The 18,224-nt window shown below is 47.5% G+C and overlaps 1 protein-coding gene across 1 annotated transcript in view; it reads left to right on the top strand.

Annotated features, from left to right (window-relative positions):
- The window catches only part of LOC146798422 (peptidoglycan recognition protein 1-like), a 219,835-nt gene that overhangs the window by 72,016 nt on the left and 129,595 nt on the right, over positions 1-18,224 (top strand). Inside the window, exon 2 of the mRNA XM_085625683.1 lies at positions 10,910-11,111. Within this exon, the coding sequence (XP_085481809.1) occupies positions 10,910-11,111 (202 nt within the window). The remainder of the gene's footprint in view (positions 1-10,909; positions 11,112-18,224) is intronic.

Here is an 18,224-nt window from a genome sequence, read left to right as displayed (position 1 = left end):
TACTCGGTTAGAAGTTTGAAGAGGCCTGATAACCTCTTCCATACCCTCCATATTGATTGTTATAATGGTACCTTTGCACTTCTTGGACAGTCCCCTTCTACTGGCCCTACCAAAATCACCTTCTCCGTAAATCTTTCTCATATTAACCTGTGCCTTATCCAGGGCAGTAAATGTAGAAACATATTTTCCTAAGCTCTTTACCAAGCCTTCTCCAAATAATAAACCCTTTGCATTTTTACTTGGTTCCGTCTCAGCCATATCCCCTAGTTTAGGACAAATTTTCATCAAAATGGCTTTTCTCCTTTCTGCTATTAAAACTGCATTCGCATTTCCCAATAAAATGATTGCTCTCTGACTCCATCCCCGGAGTAACTCAAGATCCACTGTCGAGTCCTTGACATGAGCCTTCTCCGCCATGTAAAATATCCTTGCTAAAAGACTTAGAACATCTAGTACCTTATCTTGGCACTGTTGTACTCCTCGTTCCAGACCTTTGCTTGGGTCTCTACCCAATTTAAATACAAAGTTAGTCATTTCAGGGTCCAAATTTGGAGTGCAACAGACTTTCTCAACAATCACAGGCCTAGAGCACTCAGCTATCAGAACCCTTCTTACTTTCTTATCTAAGGGTTTCCTCACCCATCCTTTACGAACTTGCTCACATGCTCCATTGGCCACTAGTCACCACTCCTTGGGTGCCTTATATTATGTGGGGAGAACATCTCCTCACCTAAAGGATTACTTAAAACCTCTTTTGAGGTCACATTCTCAATATTCTCAATTTCAGCTCTGAGTTTGTGATCTGGCTGAATTTCAAATACATACTCATCATAGTCCTTATTGTCATCTGACACAGAACCTTGTCCCAACTCCAATTCAAAAACATCATCATCTTGTGTGTCACTTAGGATACCTTTCCTTTGCGTGCTTCTTTGGACATCCTTCTCTTTGATGAAGTGTAATCCATCAAGCTACACACTCACATGCAAGCCTGTGCCTAACCAATCACAAAATTTGCAAAATTGTTCTTAAGTTGTTTTTAAGCACTTTGCACAAATAGGATCTTTGAAATACATCTAAACAATTGCGTAAGCTATACAAACAAATCCTATTGATATACATTTTCCATATTTATGAAATTAATCTTACTGTTAATATATTCAACCTAAACAACGCTTCTATAAATTAGAAGCTTAAGAATCATACATATTCAAATAAGGTCATGTAAACACACACATCATACATCAACTTCTCATTCACAGTAATAATGTTTTCAGGAGCAGCATTTAAAAGAGGAAGTGTGTTCTATGAGGGGATTATTTATGGACTACGGTGTTCTAGTTCTAGATTTAAGTTTTACTGTTTGTACGTTCTTTAAAGGCGATGCAGGAGTGGCAATTAAAAGAGTAACGCATAATAGTAGCCTCCGCTCTTCAAATGAAATGTAAAATTCTAATTGGTCTTGGATGTGGAATAGTAGTGTGCACCAAATCACTGTATGGCACTGCACAAACACAAGTTCTATCCTCACAGCTGATCAACAGCGTTTGAAATTGGGTTACTTGTTGACTGGAGTATAAGCCCTGGTCAAGCAATAAGCACAATCCTAGTCAGGGTAAGGCACATGCAAACCCTAAATAATCCTGTATTCACCCTCTGGTAGCTTGGTCAGACTTAACTTAAAGGCACTGTGTAATGTATTTGTGCACACTTCAAACAGTAAATCAGTGAAAACCCCACACACAAAAGGTTCCACACCAGGTTAGAAAAATAGAGCTTCTATTAATAATTAAACAAGACCAGAACAAAAACCATCCAATTAGTAAGACTTGAGTTATGAATTTTTAATAAATACATTGTAAAATAGTTCTAAGAAAAAGAAAGTGCCAACCTTGGGTCATCTGGTCGCGCCAGATCGAGACAAAATCAAATGTTCAGGCCGACTGCAATGGAGCACAGTCTGGCTACAAGGACCCAGTTAAGCCAGCTGAGCCAACGTACATTAAATCCTGGTTGAGGAGCATTTGCGTAGATCTGCGACAAAGATGCATTGCACAGCAGAGGCAATGGGTTGGTTCGGGGATGCACTGATGCTGCAGTGTGAGATCCTGAAGCGTCAACATCGAGGATCCTGTTAACGGGGCTTACGATGTGAAGGTCGGTGTCGAAGATGAGAGGCGTGGTGGCGATGATGGGTCACTTTCAATGAGCAGTGAAGCTGCGATGCAACGATTTGGCAGTGTCGGTGAGGCTGCCTCCAAAGAGGGATGCGAGCAGCTTGCGCTGGGAAAAGTGTCACACAGTGTTTGTTCCAAAGGCGTTGTGTCAGTCCCTAGATGTAGGATGCAGCAGAGAGTCTTTTGCAAATGGTCCAATCCACGCAAAAGCAGCGATGTGTTGGTTCTGCTTGAAAATATGCGCTCAGTTCTGCTCACGTATGTAATGTGCATCACTAGCAGAGGAGGTGTTGTTTCCACTGCAGAAACACATTAGGCCCACTTCCAAGGGTCAGGACTGGGGTGGCACCATTTGGAAGGGTAGACTCAGAGATGGCAGAGCCTAGTTGCCGAAACAAGTTGGTTGGGAGTCTTTTATGTCCCTGAGACTTTAGATCAGGAGGCCAGCCAGCAAGTCCTTGGAGTCCTTCCGGGTTTATATGATGCCAGTTCAGTCCCCTCACCCAGGCACAAGAGAAGCAGGTCTGCAAAGCAGGGAAGTAGTTCAGCAAAACAGCAGTCCAGTAGAGTTGCAGACTATTTGGAGCACAGCAGTCCTTCTTCCTGACAGAATCTTCACAGGGACAGTAGTGCACTGAAGTGGTGGTGTCAGAGGTCCAGTACTTATACCCAGTTGTGCCTTTGAAGTGGGGGATACATCAAAGAAATGCCTTTGAAGTGACTAGAGGTCCTCCCTTCCGGCTCTGGTCCTAGACTCACTACAGAGGGGTATGCAGCCCTTGTGTGGACACAGCCGATTCAGGTGTAAGTGAGCCTGGGTCTAGCTTCTCCCTCCCATCCTACCAGGATGGCCCATCAAAACACACCTAAGCTCTTATAGTGTGTGTCTATCTAGGGGCAACACAAAAAGCCCAGTTGTCACCCACCTCGGAGATGTGATCAGAGACAAGCAGCAGGCACCATATAGCTAAAGTGAGAAAATGCCAAATTTCTAAAAGTGGCATTTTCAAAATTGCGATTTAAAATCTGACTTCACCATAAGTTTGGATTTTAAATTGTGATACCAGAGACACCAAACTTGAAACAATCATATCTTCCCATCAGGGAATTACTCTTATAAAATGTAATAATGTAATCCTAATGTTATCTTATGGGAGATATAGATCTGGCAGTTGTAAATAACTACTTTAAGAGTCTCTCACTACCAGGATTTGGAAAACTAAACAGTACGTGTCCTGCCTTTTAAATACAGTGCACCCTGCCCTCTGGGTTGTCAGGGGCCTACCTTAGGGTGACTTATATGTATTAAAAGGGAAGGTTTGGGCCTGGCAAAAGGTTTATTTTGCAGGCCAAAATACCAATTTAAACTGCACAGACAGGCTCTGCAATGGCAGACCTGAGACATGGTTAGAGGGCTACTAGTAGCATTTAATTTACAGACCCTGGGCACAGGAAGTACCACCTTACTAGGGACTTATAAGTAAATTAAATATGTCAATTGGGGATGAACCAATGTTACCATGTTTTACTTGAGAGAGCACATGAACTTTAGCACCATTTAGCAATGGATAAAATAAACAGAGTCCTAATACCAGCAAACATGAGTTCTGCAAAGTACAAGAGGCAGCCATAAGATTTGGGGGAGACACCCCAAGGATGTCAGCCCAGCACCTACTTGGGATGAGAAAACATATCTCTACATTGAATACCCTACGATGACCAACTTATATCTGCGCCCAAAGATGCATATAAAAGGATCTCCACTACCAGTACTACCCATCGGTGCAGGCTTCAACTTAGTACGTTACCGTCTAGGTGAAATCTACAACCTTTAATGAAGGACCTTTTATCATACATTCAAGACACTGGGGGCAGATTTACAAGAAAGTGACTCAGTGCTTTCCGCAAGCCATTTGGCTGCGCCACACTGAGTCACTTTCAAAGCACAGGGATGCAACATATTTACAACAATATGTTGCATCTCTGTGCTTCCCCCTGCGCTGGTGCACAAACTGCCGCCATGCGCTGTCGCAGGCATCCTTGCACTATGGTGCAAGGATGCCTGGGTCGTGGGGAGATTGTTTTTGTTCAGGAAGGGTTCCCTTCCTGCACAAAACAATCTGGAAAATGCTGTTTTTCAACTTCTATGTGTGCTGCATTAGCACACATAGAAGTTGAAAAACGTAATTGTTTCAATGATTGTTAATGTGCAGGAAGGGAACCCTTCCTGTACATAAATAATCATTAGAGGTGATTTCCTCTTTCTATGTGTGCTGCAGAATGCAGCACGCATAGAAAGAGGAAAAGAAAACGAGGACAAATGAAAACATTTCTCCTCGTTGCGCCTCCCTACGCCTCGGAGGCGTAGCATGCACACGCATGGAAATGTGTCTGGTTCCATGGGTGTTGCGTGGGAACACCCACAGCAACACCCATGGAACACCCCTTTCATGCAAAGTGCTGCGTGTAAAGGAGCCATATTTACAAGGACAAGAATCCTTGTAAATATGGAGAAGTTAAATGCGCCACCGGTACGACACAAAAAGTGACGCACCGGTGGCGCAAGGGACTTGTAAATCTGCCCCTAATATGCAAACTCAATGGCATCCCATGAGAACCAAATTCCACCCTAGTTGCCATTGCTGTATTGAGATGTACACCTTTATCAGACATATGAACAGCATCTCTGTAGTACTAAGGCCCTGGGAACCAAATCCGTACACTTTATGGAATTTAATAACATAATCCTTGAAATGTTATAATTTTTTTACATGAAAGACAACAAAATTCATACCAAACTGTACATAAAAAGTACTGAAGTCATTTCAACTCTGAGAGCAGAAAGTTGCCACCCTCACCCTACCATCCAAAATATTTCAAAAGGGTAATTATTATGTATCATAAGGATCTGTAGTGATTGAGAAACATACAAAGAAGCATCAGAGGACCTGATTTAAAAAAATGGAAGCAGAGGATACGATATAAGCCACCTTAAGACAGTTGCCAAACAAATTGATGAAACGTCACGTCATACCCTTTTACAAACTAAGTTATCCAGAACAGCAGAATCTGAAAATAACACTTGCCTCATAACTTCCACAATGGACATGGCATGATGAGAAGGATTCTGAAATGACACCGGCATCTATTGATACACAATACATCTATCAACAACAGGATTAAGGGTCACCCAGAAATGGGTTTCTGTCGTGCAAAAAATATACACCAGCTCATATGTTATTCAGAATTTATCAACAAAAGAACAACTCAGCATACATTGTTAGACAAAGCAATTGGCTTCTATACGTGACACACCTGCAATGCCTGTATACTAGGTATGTAGAAAGTCAAGGAATTTGAACCTAAACCTGGTATCAAGTTCCAAGTTAATGACTGGATAAATTGTAACAGTTCTTATGTAATCTACATCATACAATTTATTTGCTCCAAATTATATGTGGGTAGCATCATCAGGCCATTAAGAATCCGCATTCATGAACACTACAGAAACATCAATCAATCTGAGCTTGGTCCACAGCTAAAGGAAAATGTAAAAAATGTCACACTCATAACAAAACACTTCGGGTCATATTTACAAGGATTTAACGCCGCCGTAGCGTAAATTTTTTTTATCACCATATTTACAAGTTGCCACAAAGTCCAGTTAGTGGCATTTTTTCAGCGTTAACGTGATTTCTTCATAGTGCCACTTCTGTTTGCTTGACTTACCAAAAATGAGATGCAAGGTAGGCGTTCCCGCGGAAGCACTCCTGCAAAACACACAACTAGATATTTACAAGGATTTCCTTGTACGTTGCTAAAAAAGAAAAACTGCTGCTAAGTCCCATTAGAGGAAGTTTTTGAACGTCAAAAATTAGCTGGTCTTAAAAATAGTGCAAACACACTTGGGCCCCCATTTAAGAGGTTTAGTGCAGGACAGCGCTGCAGGGCATCTTGCTGCACAGCCCTGCAACAAAATAAAAGGGCAGGAATGCGCCCTATCTATAAGAGAAGGCGCTTTCCTGTCTTTTTCCCCTATGTTGGCACACAATGATTACCATGCGCCAACGCAGGCACCCTTGCGCCCTGTTGCAATGACGGGCTTCCCGTGCTGCGGGAGTCCCGAGCTGCTGATGTAGCACCTCCGGACGCGAAAGTGACGTGGGCGGTGGCTGCGGGATGGCCGCAAGCAGGTCTGGGGAATGTAGGCTCCTGCCTCTCCCCTGTAGCAATGACGGGTTTCCCTGCTGCAGGAGCCCAAAGCTGCTGATGTAGCACCTCTGGGTGCGAAAGTGACATGGGCGGTGGCGGCGGGACGGCCGCAAGCAGGTCTGGGGAATGTAGGCTCCTGCCTCTCCCCTGTAGCAATGACGGGCTTCCCTGCTGCGGAAGCCCAAAGCTGCTGATGTAGCACCTCTGGGTGCGAAAGTGACATGGGCGGGGTGGCGGGACGGCCGCAAGCATGTCTGGGGGCTGTAGGCTCCTGCCTCTCCCCTGTAGCAATGACGGGCTTCCCTGCTGCAGGAGCCCAAAGCTGCTGATGTAGCACCTCTGGGTGCGAAAGTGACATGGGCGGTGGCGGCGGGACGGCCGCAAGCAGGTCTGGGGAATGTAGGCTCCTGCCTCTCCCCTGTAGCAATGACGGGCTTCCCTGCTGCGGGAGCCCAAAGCTGCTGATGTAGCACCTCTGGGTGCGAAAGTGACATGGGCGGTGGCGGCGGGACGGCCGCAAGCAGGTCTGGGGGTTGTAGGCTCCTGCCTCTCCCCTGTAGCAATGACGGGCTTCCCTGCTGCAGGAGCCCAAAGCTGCTGATGTACCACCTCTAGGTGCGAAAGTGACATGGGCGGTGGCGGCGGGACGGCCGCAAGCAGGTCTGGGGGTTGTAGGCTCCTGCCTCTCCCCTGTAGCGATGTCGGCCTTCCCTGCTGCGGGAGCCCAAAGCTGCTGATGTAGCACCTCTGGGTGCGAAAGTGACATGCGCGGTGGCGGCGGGACGGCCGCAAGCATGTCTGGGGGCTGTAGGCTCCTGCCTCTCCCCTGTAGCAATGACGGGCTTCCCTGCTGCGGGAGCCCAAAGCTGCTGATGTAGCACCTCAGGGTGCGAAAGTGACATGGGCGGTGGCGGCGGGACGGCCGCAAGCATGTCTGGGGGCTGTAGGCTCCTGCCTCTCTGCTGTAGCAATGACGGGCTTCCCTGCTGCGGGAGCCCAAAGCTGCTGATCTAACACCTCTGGGTGCGAAAGTGGCATGGGCGGTGGCGGCGGGACGGCCGCAAGCAGGTCTAGGCTCCTGCCTCTCCCCTGTAGCAATGACGGGCTTCCCTGCTGCGGGAGCCCAAAGCTGCTGATGTAGCACCTCTGGGTGCGAAAGTGACATGGGCGGTGGCGGCGGGACGGCCGCAAGCAGGTCTGGGGGTTGTAGGCTCCTGCCTCTCCCCTGTAGCAATGACGGGCTTCCCTGCTGCAGGAGCCCAAAGCTGCTGATGTACCACCTCTAGGTGCGAAAGTGACATGGGCGGTGGCGGCGGGACGGCCGCAAGCAGGTCTGGGGGTTGTAGGCTCCTGCCTCTCCCCTGTAGCGATGTCGGCCTTCCCTGCTGCGGGAGCCCAAAGCTGCTGATGTAGCACCTCTGGGTGCGAAAGTGACATGGGCGGTGGCGGCGGGACGGCCGCAAGCATGTCTGGGGGCTGTAGGCTCCTGCCTCTCCCCTGTAGCAATGACGGGCTTCCCTGCTGCGGGAGCCCAAAGCTGCTGATGTAGCACCTCTGGGTGCGAAAGTGACATGGGCGGTGGCGGCGGGACGGCCGCAAGCATGTCTGGGGGCTGTAGGCTCCTGCCTCTCCCCTGTAGCAATGACGGGCTTCCCTGCTGCGGGAGCCCAAAGCTGCTGATGTAGCACCTCTGGGTGCGAAAGTGACATGGGCGGTGGCGGCGGGACGGCCGCAAGCATGTCTGGGGGCTGTAGGCTCCTGCCTCTCTGCTGTAGCAATGACGGGCTTCCCTGCTGCGGGAGCCCAAAGCTGCTGATCTAACACCTCTGGGTGCGAAAGTGGCATGGGCGGTGGCGGCGGGACGGCTGCAAGCAGGTCTAGGCTCCTGCCTCTCCCCTGTAGCAATGACGGGCTTCCCTGCTGCGGGAGCCCAAAGCTGCTGATGTAGCACCTCCAGGCCCGGACTGGCCGTAGCGGGCACCGGGCAATCCCCTGGTGCGCCGCAAGGTTGGGGGCCGTTTTTGTTACAGGGCCGTTTTTGCAGCATAGCTGCAAAATCGCCCCTGTAACAAAATCGGCCGAAAACCGGCCCTGGCAAAGAGCTCGGCGGCACCCCCAAGCCCGGGGGGGGGGCCGGCCGAGCACTTTGCCAGGGCTGGTTTTGGTTCCCAGTCCGGCCCTGAGCACCTCTGGGTGTGAAAGTAACATGGGCGGTGGCGGCGGGACGGCCGCAAGCAGGTCTGGGGGTTTTAGGCTCCTGCCTCTCCCCTGTAGTAGTGTTGTAGAATCATTCTCTTCCACTTGTGCTGGTTTAAACTCTAATGGTGACAAATAACTCCTGGTCCCAAAATGAGCGACTGCGCCCACCACCTGCAATCCCTGGCACAGATTAAGAACTTGGAAGTCGAGAGGTCTCTGGAAGGCTGGGATGATGGCCAAAGTAGCTTTTCACTCCTGGTCCATATTTAGGGAGATTTGACATGCGGAGCAAGGGCGTAGTGAAGGACCCGCTATACCAGCTTCGGCAGGGGGTGCCACTAGGTCAGATTCAGCTGTTCTCTATGCACCCTTCTAAAAATGAACTTTGACAAAGAGAGCACAAGATAGAAGCAGAAGCTAATAAATAATGCAGAGAATAATATAAAAACTTGGGCAAATTGAGTTAGAAAGCATGAAAGAAGAAATGTAAAATGCGAATGAAGTGAAAATCATAGGAAGAAATTGAGCAGATTCAAACGAAAGAAAAAAAAACAAACAGAATGGAAGGAAGAAATGCAAAGGATGAAAGAGAAGGAAAGAATCAGGAAGAAAGGAGAAAGGAGAAAGAGAGTACAGAAGCATAGAAAAATGCAAACGTAAGGCAAGAAAAAAGAATGAGGTATTAAGCACTAATAAAAGGGGAAGGAGGAAAAGAAAGAAGTATTAATATAGAATGAAATATTGTACAAAAATGAACAAATATCCAAAGGAATGAAAGATGCAAGCATTGGTAGTAGGATGCTAAGATGAAGGTAGGAAGGAAAGAAAGATGATGAAAAGAAGGAAAGAAGAAGAGAACAATGAAAATAGTTGAAGGAAAGGAATGAGAAAAGAAAAAATGTTGAAAGAAGGGTGAAGGAGGAGGCAAAGGAAGGACAAGGACTAAGAAGATAGGGAGTAAAGGTGGAAAGAAGGAAAGAAAGTGAAAAAGAATATACATAACAGAAAGCTATAAAGAAGGGGAAATGAAATGAAAGAAGAATGGACAGAAGGGAGATAGATTGAAAGAAGGGTAGATAGAATGAAAGGAGAAATGAAACAACAAAAGTATGAATAATATAAAGAGAGATGACAAAAAAGAAGCAAACAATAACCAAAGAATAAAGATAGAAGGAAGGAGGACATGAAAGTTCCCACTGGCCTTCATAGAAAGTATTGGGATCGCTCACTATGCTAGATCACTCATTGCAGTAGAGCTAAAGTGTTCACTTTTTCTGAATGTTCCCTTGGTGAGAGATGATATAAGTCATGGTGGTGACCACCAGTGGTTCTCAATATGTCATAGAAAGACACAGTTATTAGTTCAAACAGTGTAAAAGCGGTAACAAGTCATAGTGTCCTTCGCCCTCAAGGTACCTTGAACATCTCACACAAGCAAAAAAGACAATCAGCACAAAGTGCGTGAACAAGTAGGTTATATCAGACCCTCACATAATCTGCCTTACAATGTAATTATTGGCTATTCACTTTTGTGAACATGCATCATCATCAACTTTAACCATTGAGGTCAGTAAATTGGGTACCACTAAATTGGACTAGAGTACAATTGTTTTCAATACCTGTCAGAGGCAGAAGTGGACTACCATTCACTTTATAAAAAATAAATGATTACTATCTGTCACCAGCACATAAAGTATCATAATTCTGACTGCTATGTAAAGCACTACACTGCCCACTTGGACTACTTCTGTGCTATAAATACTCCATGCAAAATAAATTAACAAAGCAAAGTTCGCGGATAACAAGGTCGCTGGCTGTGACTCTGATTGGTCACAGAAGGTCACTAGCTCTGGCTTGGTGAACTACAAGAGGTCCCTGCGGTTCTGAATGAGACATGGCAGTTGAGATGCAACAGTGCTTAATTTGCAAAGTAATAAGTGTCAGGGCCTCAGCAGTAGGCAACTGCAGCTTGCACCACCCATTGTCCCCAACACCTCTGCCAATGGCAATACCAACACTCCTATAAGTGTGACAATTCAGACTGTTCCAGGTCCCCAAAGCTACAAGAATTGCGTGGGCGGCAGGTATTAGTCATTTATAACATGTATTAAAATAATAAACAACTGTTGCTGTGCTTATCTCCAATTTAGATGAACAGTGCCACCATGTGCGCACTGCCATGAGTGCCAGTGTTGGCGATTAGGTGCCGAGCACCGGAAACCACCAGTCCAAATTAAGCACTGAGATGCAATATCTATAGCATTGACAGACTCCATTTCATGATCTATGACTCCCATTTGTTTGTCCTTCTTCCTTTCTAGTGTTGCTTAACATAATTCCTCGTCACCAGTGGGGGGCACGTGCACCAAGATCCAAGACTGCCCTTGCCACACCCCTTACTTATGTGGTCATCCATCACACAGCCGGCAACAGATGCTTCATGCCATTTGAAAGCACCAAGACTATAAAAGGCATCCAAGACTTTCACATGGACACTCGGAACTGGTGTGACATTGGGTACAAGTAAGTGATGTGCCAGCTCATGGGGGTATGACTGGATAAATAGTAAATGCCTATAGTGAGCTACCCCTACTAGGACAGGGTGGTGTGTAGAGAGGGAAAAGATGCCTGAATTTGCAGCCACAGTGAATACCCTTCAATATTTAAGCTCGCCCAAAGAGAAAATCAACTTTAATATGTATGTTTTGATGTTCTTGAAGCTCAGACCTGGAGGGCTAACAGCATAGTGCTGTAAAGCGGGTAACGATAGGGATGCATGGGGGTGGACACATGGAGTGAGGATACAGAGGCAGCAAACAGAGCTTGTGGAAGAAGTGAGAAAATAAGGTTGGGTCAGAGGCCAGTTGATAATGCCATACTGGTAACTGGTAAATAAGACCATAGAGGAAAGGGGGCATTAGGCATAATAGAACAATATGCAGTGCTTTAATCCACTTGGCCTGTGCATTTCATTGAAAATGCTGGCTTTTAACCGTTGCCCGTTTGGAAAACAGGGCAAGATTGACAGATCAAGCTCGGAAATTGAGGCTGGGAATCTATCCTGCCAACTTGGTTCAATAAAGACTTACTCTATTGTTGCATAACTGCTTGAGCACCTTGGGGTATATTCACATGGTTGAAAGGACACACGTTATTCACAAGTTTCAACTTTCTATCTCCATTCAATTGAAATTACCTCATTTTGAACCATAAAAATGTAAGCACCATTTGCAACCAATTTTCTTCCCAAGACTGAATGCATGAATTAATTCCTCGCCGCTATATCCAGATTCAGGACAATCCTTGTTGATCCTTATATTTCAGGCAAAGCCTAGTTCCTTTCTATTTCATGTTGTGCAAAGACTGATACACTTCGGCGAGGACAGTAGGTCTAGAGTAGCTGGATCCATGTCAGACCTTTGGGCTCTCGTTACAAGATAAGACTTAAATGGGGATTCCTGTTCAAACAAGAGATTGCACAGTGATCTCATTCACTAGTTTCATGATAATTATGACACCTTCACAACTTTCCCTCAGTAGAATCCTGCAGGTCAGATTGGTCAAAATGTATTGGGGGTAAAAGGCTGGAAAAAAGGCAAAGATTGTAGAATTTGGTGTGTTAAAGACCGATTGAGTCTGCATGCTGTGCCTCATTTTCCTTTCATTTTTGTGTTGAAAACTTGGAATTGGAGGTATATACCACAGGTGGCAAACACCTCTCCCTGAGGTAATCATAATTTCCACTTTTGGTAAACACCTTACCCTATCCTACCCAACCTTTAATGAGAGCCTTTAGGTTACTATTGATTATTTAATTGAGTTTCACTTACATTCATCCTGTGAAGTTTTCTTATGATAATATCCTAAAAATCTGGCATAGATCCTGTTGAACACCTCCGCTGTTCAGCAATATTTGATTTTAGTAGCATCAAAGGATGATCGGGATGTTTTCCCTCAATTGCTAAGTGGAGCATTTTACAATAATTGATATACCATGGTATCTTGTATAGAATGTGTTAAGAAGATTGCTTCACATCATTACCTGCCTACTATTTTAAAGCCTAAAACATGTATTATTTGTATCTAATGACGTTGTAAAAAGGCTGACTGTCGTTTGTTTATGATAGGCTTTCTGAGTTCTTTCAAGTTGTTAACACTAAGATGAGAAGCATTGAAAGTTTGTGCGGTAAGCCAAAGCATTTTTTTTACAAAGGTTTCCAAAATTTAATTTAATTTATGTGAATACCATATCCAACCTGATGATAAATATATTGAGAGAAGTTGCTTGTTGCACTTTGAAGGGAGCCTGTTCCCAGTTTTTTTTTTTGTAAATAGGTTTTTTTGTATTTAGAAGGTTACATGACATTTCCATCACAGTATTATTGTATCCATCAATAATAGTTGGTCATCTCAGTCCATATTGTTCTGATCACTTAGGTTTTTTTACATCTGCTTTCAAACTCCTCCAACTCCCCTCAATTGAGTAGCATCCGGTCATGGACATGTGTCGGATCTATCATCTACCTTGTCTAGGGACTAGTATCACGCCAAGCCCCCCCAAGTAGGTCCTACTAATAATCTTCCTGAGGCAAGGTTTGTGTCGAACATTGGTGTCCCCCTAGGTATTCAATGCGCTATGGGCTCCCAGGTGCAGACATTGCACTGGGTGTGGATTCCCCGACTCAGGCTCTGGGTCTTTCATGCTGTTAACCAGCGACTCCCAAGTCCCGGCCACCTCAATCAAGCCAACCCCTCTGTGAGCTTCTCTAAGAAAGACTCCCCCAAATAACCTGCGCATGTCTCCAATTAATTTTTACATATCGCTATCCGGGTTCCCCTGGGATCTTCCAGTGTCGCGTAACTTCCCCTTTAGCTAGGCTAAAGGCCAAGTCCTGGAACCTGATACTAACCTTAGTTTTGGAGGTGTGAGGGAAAAAACTTAAAAGGCAGTGGGCTGGTGAGCAGGGAATGGTCTTTTCAGTGATATCTGCCACTACTTTAGTGACTTCCTCCCAGTAGTTGCGTAATGCTGGACATGACCATATCATGTGCAGTATCTCCAACCCAGAGTTCCCTGCTGTGTGGACATGTTGCATCATCCCTATGGAAGTATTTATTAATGCGCCCCGGGGTTAGGAATGCACTATGCGGGATGAAGAAATTAATCAGTCGGAATCTAGCCTTTCTGGACACCTTGGGGGTTCTCTCGAATATATTCTCCCAATCTTTATCTGCTATGGGGATACTCAAGTCCTCCGCCCATCTGTCCCACAAAGCGGTCAGTGGTTGCAGAGTGTCTTCTCGTATTGCCCTTTAGAGGCACGTGACCACCTTCATCTTGCCCCCGCTATGCTAATATATCTGTAAGCATTATGGTTTTTGGGCTCTGAAGTACCGCTGTTCTAGTGATGATGGAGGGGTGCTGCCTCTGCCCTGTGAAGTAGGTAGTGGCCCTGGTGGAGGTCCAATCCAGTCCGAAAATATTAGAATGGGAGGAGCTCCTCCTCTCATAATAGATCCACAATCCTGGTGGCCCCGCCGATATCCAGTCCTCTATTCCCCTCCACTGTACTCAATGTGGTAGAACATGCAGCATTTTCATAGGTGAGTCCGGGAAGTATGGAACCAGGCTATGTGTCTTCTGGAGGCATCTATGCCAACAGCGTCTCACCACTTGGAGCTTCCCAGTATTATCCGGTAGGACGCGACCCACCTTTAAAAGCACCCACAGCAGTACATCTAGATCCGATACAAAAAGCCTGACAGTGTGGTCCTGTGCCTGTCGCCCTGCCAACTATTGTGTGGACCATTGCAATTGGCCTGCCAGGTAGTAACCGCTAGTCCTGCGTTTGGTGATTCAAAGTTGATAGGGCCAATCGCGTTCGGCCCCCCAGATGAAAGATATAAGAAGAGAATCCAACTCATCGAATCGTATGCTCGGGATCCATATGGGCAGGGTTGTGAAGAAGTATAGTAGCCTAGTGAGTGCTACCATTTTTAGGAGCGCAACCCTTTAAGCCACAGACAGTGGTAGCGTTTTTCAGAAATCCATACTGGCCTTCAGGGACCTGATGGCTGACCCCTCATTCCATTCCTGCAAGTCAGTCTGAGAGTGAAAGATCTTAACTCCTAGGTAAACTGACAATGGGGTCCCCATTGGAGAGCGCCCACGTCCTCAAGCATACCCCATCCTTCTGCAAGTGGAAACAGCCTAGATTTTTGCCAGTTGACTTTGAGCCCTGACAGTATCCCGAATTCTGTCATCTGGCCCCCACCAGAGCATGCCCCACATTACGCAGTAAGAGCAATAAGTCATCTGCGTATAGCGCAATATGATGGTGATACCTCCCTGGTATCTGTTTCCGGTCCGTGCTAGGCTGGCCAGGGACTCCATGGTCAAGGCAAAGAGCAATGGGGAGAGGGGTAGCCCTGTTGCATCCCCCTCTCCACTAGGTACTGATCAAAGATTGCTCGACCTGTCCGCAGTTTGACCAAAGGGGCTGTATAGATTAATTTGACCCATGTCAGAAAGCCCCGCCCCAACTGCATTCACTCTATAACTTCATAAAGATCAATCAATCAATCAATCAATCAATCAATAACCCCATTCAAGGTTATCGAAGGCCTTTTCTATGTCTATCGCAAAGACCGCCCCTTCTCCCTCACTGTGATCGTGGACCTCAATTATGGACATGAAACGCCGTATATTAAGCGCTGTGCTTGGCCCGGGATAAATCCCGCTTGGTCGAGGTGTATTAGGGTAGCCATGAATGGCGGGAGTCTCGCTGCTAGGATCTTACTCAATGTTTTAAAATCTAGAGTAAGCATTGACAGAAGTCTGTATGCTCTGAAATAAGAAGGTAATTTACCGGGTTTAAGGAGTGCTACTATCAGGACTTCCCACGTGGTACTGGGAAGAGTTCCCACTGTTCTAGCCATCTCATACAGCTCTACTAATTTCGGGGCCAGTTCCTCTAGGTATGCAGCATAAATCTCACCTGGGAGTCCATCTGTACCTGGGGTTTTAGCGCTAGCTAGTCCCTTGACTGCCGCTCTACCCTCCTGTATATTAATGGCTGCACCCAATGTCTCTGCGTCATCTGCAGTGATGCTCGGGAGAGTAGTGCTGTTAGGAAGTCATTGACCATCCCCATGTCCTGTCCCGCTATGCTCCTGTAAAGGGTGGCATAGTATCTAAAGAATCACTGGTAAATTTTGTCTTGCCTAAATCGTCTGTGTCCTATTTCATCCTCAATTTCCACTATAGCCGAGCCCCGCTTGGACGGGTTTGCCAGCCAAGTCAGTAGGAAACCTGTCCAGCCCCTTTTGGCATGGGTCCATTCCATATATCATTTGTAATGAAAAAAACATCCCAGTTTCTCAACCTGAACTGCTACTTTCTCTTAAGCTTCTAGCAGGGGTTGTTGCAGTGGCAGGGTGCCCTGGTCTTTGGGTTTCTAGGTCCCTCTATTCTCGTTCTGCCTGCTCTACCTCCGTCACTAGAGTGTGACAAACCCCCCATGGATGCTGCCATACATTAGACCCATATTACTGCCATAAAGGCATCCCATTCCAGCAATTTGGATGATCTCATGTCAGTATTGACTTCCAAATAGCATACTATCTGCTTCCTAATTTCCTCCAGGAACACCTGGTCCTCCAGTGATTCTGACTTGAGCCTCCAGGTGGGTATATATGAGCTGGAGGATCTCCCACTTCAGCTGTAAGAGGACCGGATTGTGGTCTGACAAGGTACGTGCCAAATATTCTACACCATAGACGAGCCAATGGAGGTCTGGAGTACATAAAAAGGTGTGAAGTCTGACGTGTAATTTGTGTAGATGTGAAAAGTAGGAGTAATCTTGTGCCATTGGGTGCAGTCGCCTCCATGTGTCTATCAGTCACCATCTGTTCTGACAGCTTGTGAAGGCACTCGTGGTGCGGTGTACTGGTGCTTCAGTGGGGGGGGGGGTGAGTGATCCACAAGCAGGTCCACCATGCAATTAAAATCTCCCCCCTTGCTCGTGGAATGAATCAAGTAAGGAGCCAATGTACCCGATAGTCCAGTCAGGAAAGCACCCTGTCTTTATTAGTCACATATATATTTATTACAACCACATCCCAGCTGTTAGACGGGCCGGGAGGGTCGGCCGAGGACAAGGGGAGAGGTCTCCGGGGAGAGCCGTCTCCAGCGATCGTACAGATGAGTAACTTCCCCCCCACAGATATACACCACACAAGGATAGGATTTAGCGTTCTTTATAAGCGATTTCTTAAGGTACGATGGAATGGTACAAGGAGGTCTGGACTCAGGGGTCCCCTCGATTCTAGTCTCTTGGTTTGGGAAAGGGGGTAGCGGGACAGTCTGGTTACCAATCTGGTAGCTGAGATGGTATGGTGGATAGCTCACAATCCTCGAGCTCGGTGTTCTAGCTTGGACTGGCCGCGGCAGCGCCAGCAGGTCCCAGTGAAGGTGGTCGTTACACGGTCCGCGGCAGCGCCAGCAGGTCCCGGTGAAGGTGGTCGTTACACGGTCCGCGGCAGCGCCAGCAGGTCCCGATGAAGGTGTTGTTACAACGGTCCGCGGCAGCGCCAGCAGGTCCCGATGAAGGTGTTGTTACAACGGTCCGCGGCAGCGCCAGCAGGTCCCGACGAGGATGGAGGGTGCAGAAGGCCACGGCAGCGCCAGCAGGCAGGACGATAGTTCACAAGGCAGGGCTACGGCAGCGCCGGTAGTCCGTCAAGGCTGAGTTCTTCTCGGTGTCTCTCGACTCCAGGATACAACTGCCTTCCTGCTCTGGAGCTGCCCTAGTTATAGGTCTGGCGCCCTTTGATGTCCGGACCCTCGCACTTGGAGGTCGGGGGGTCCGGGATGAGGGAGTCCAGACACCCAGCAGGGGGGTGGAGCCAGCGCCCGGGGGAGCTGGAGGGCGATCGGCACCTGGCGGGGGAGAGCCATCGACACTTCTTTCTCCCAGTGACCTGCCAAGTGGTCCGTTCACCTCCTGGGTGGATGGTGGTGCCGGGATGTCGGGGCCGGGCCAGGCCCAGGGTTAGGGTCGAGCTGAGGCCACTCGGCCTCGTGGTGCAGTGTCCAAGATGGCAGCTGATCCGGCCGGGGGAGCCGGTAGTGATTCGGCCCCATGATACATGGATGTCTGGGGGCAGGAGTTCCGTCGGGAGACGGGGTGCGGGTTGCTCTTGTGGGTAACACCTGGGAGTCAGGGGCTTGGGCCCTGTCATGCGGGGAGGGAGCAAGCCCTTCATGTGGCCTGTCCAACATGCGTCCCCCCCAGCTGAAGGCGGGGAGAGTCACCCATCCTCTTGGGGACTCTCCTCGTCGAGGCGGAAAAAGCGTGACAGGCCATCTGCGTTGGCGTGGTCTTGGCCCGGTCGATGTTCCACAGTGAAGTCCATCCCCTGCAGGGAGATGGACCAGCGCAATAGCTTCGGGTTTTCCCCCCGCATCTGCATTAGCCACTGCAGGGGTCGATGATCGGTTTGCACCCGGAAGTGGGTACCGAAGAGATAGGGCCGGAGCTTTTTGAGGGCCCACACCACGGCGAAGGCCTCCCTCTCGATTGTGCTCCAGCGCTGTTCTCGGGCCAGGAGGCGTCTGCTGATGAAGGCCACCGG

Source organism: Triturus cristatus, chromosome 9 (genome assembly GCF_964204655.1).
Source record: "Triturus cristatus chromosome 9, aTriCri1.1, whole genome shotgun sequence".
Classification (NCBI taxonomy): Eukaryota; Metazoa; Chordata; class Amphibia; order Caudata; family Salamandridae; genus Triturus; species Triturus cristatus.
Note: the sequence above shows the minus strand (reverse complement) of the source record. Positions and strands in the feature narration are given on the sequence as shown.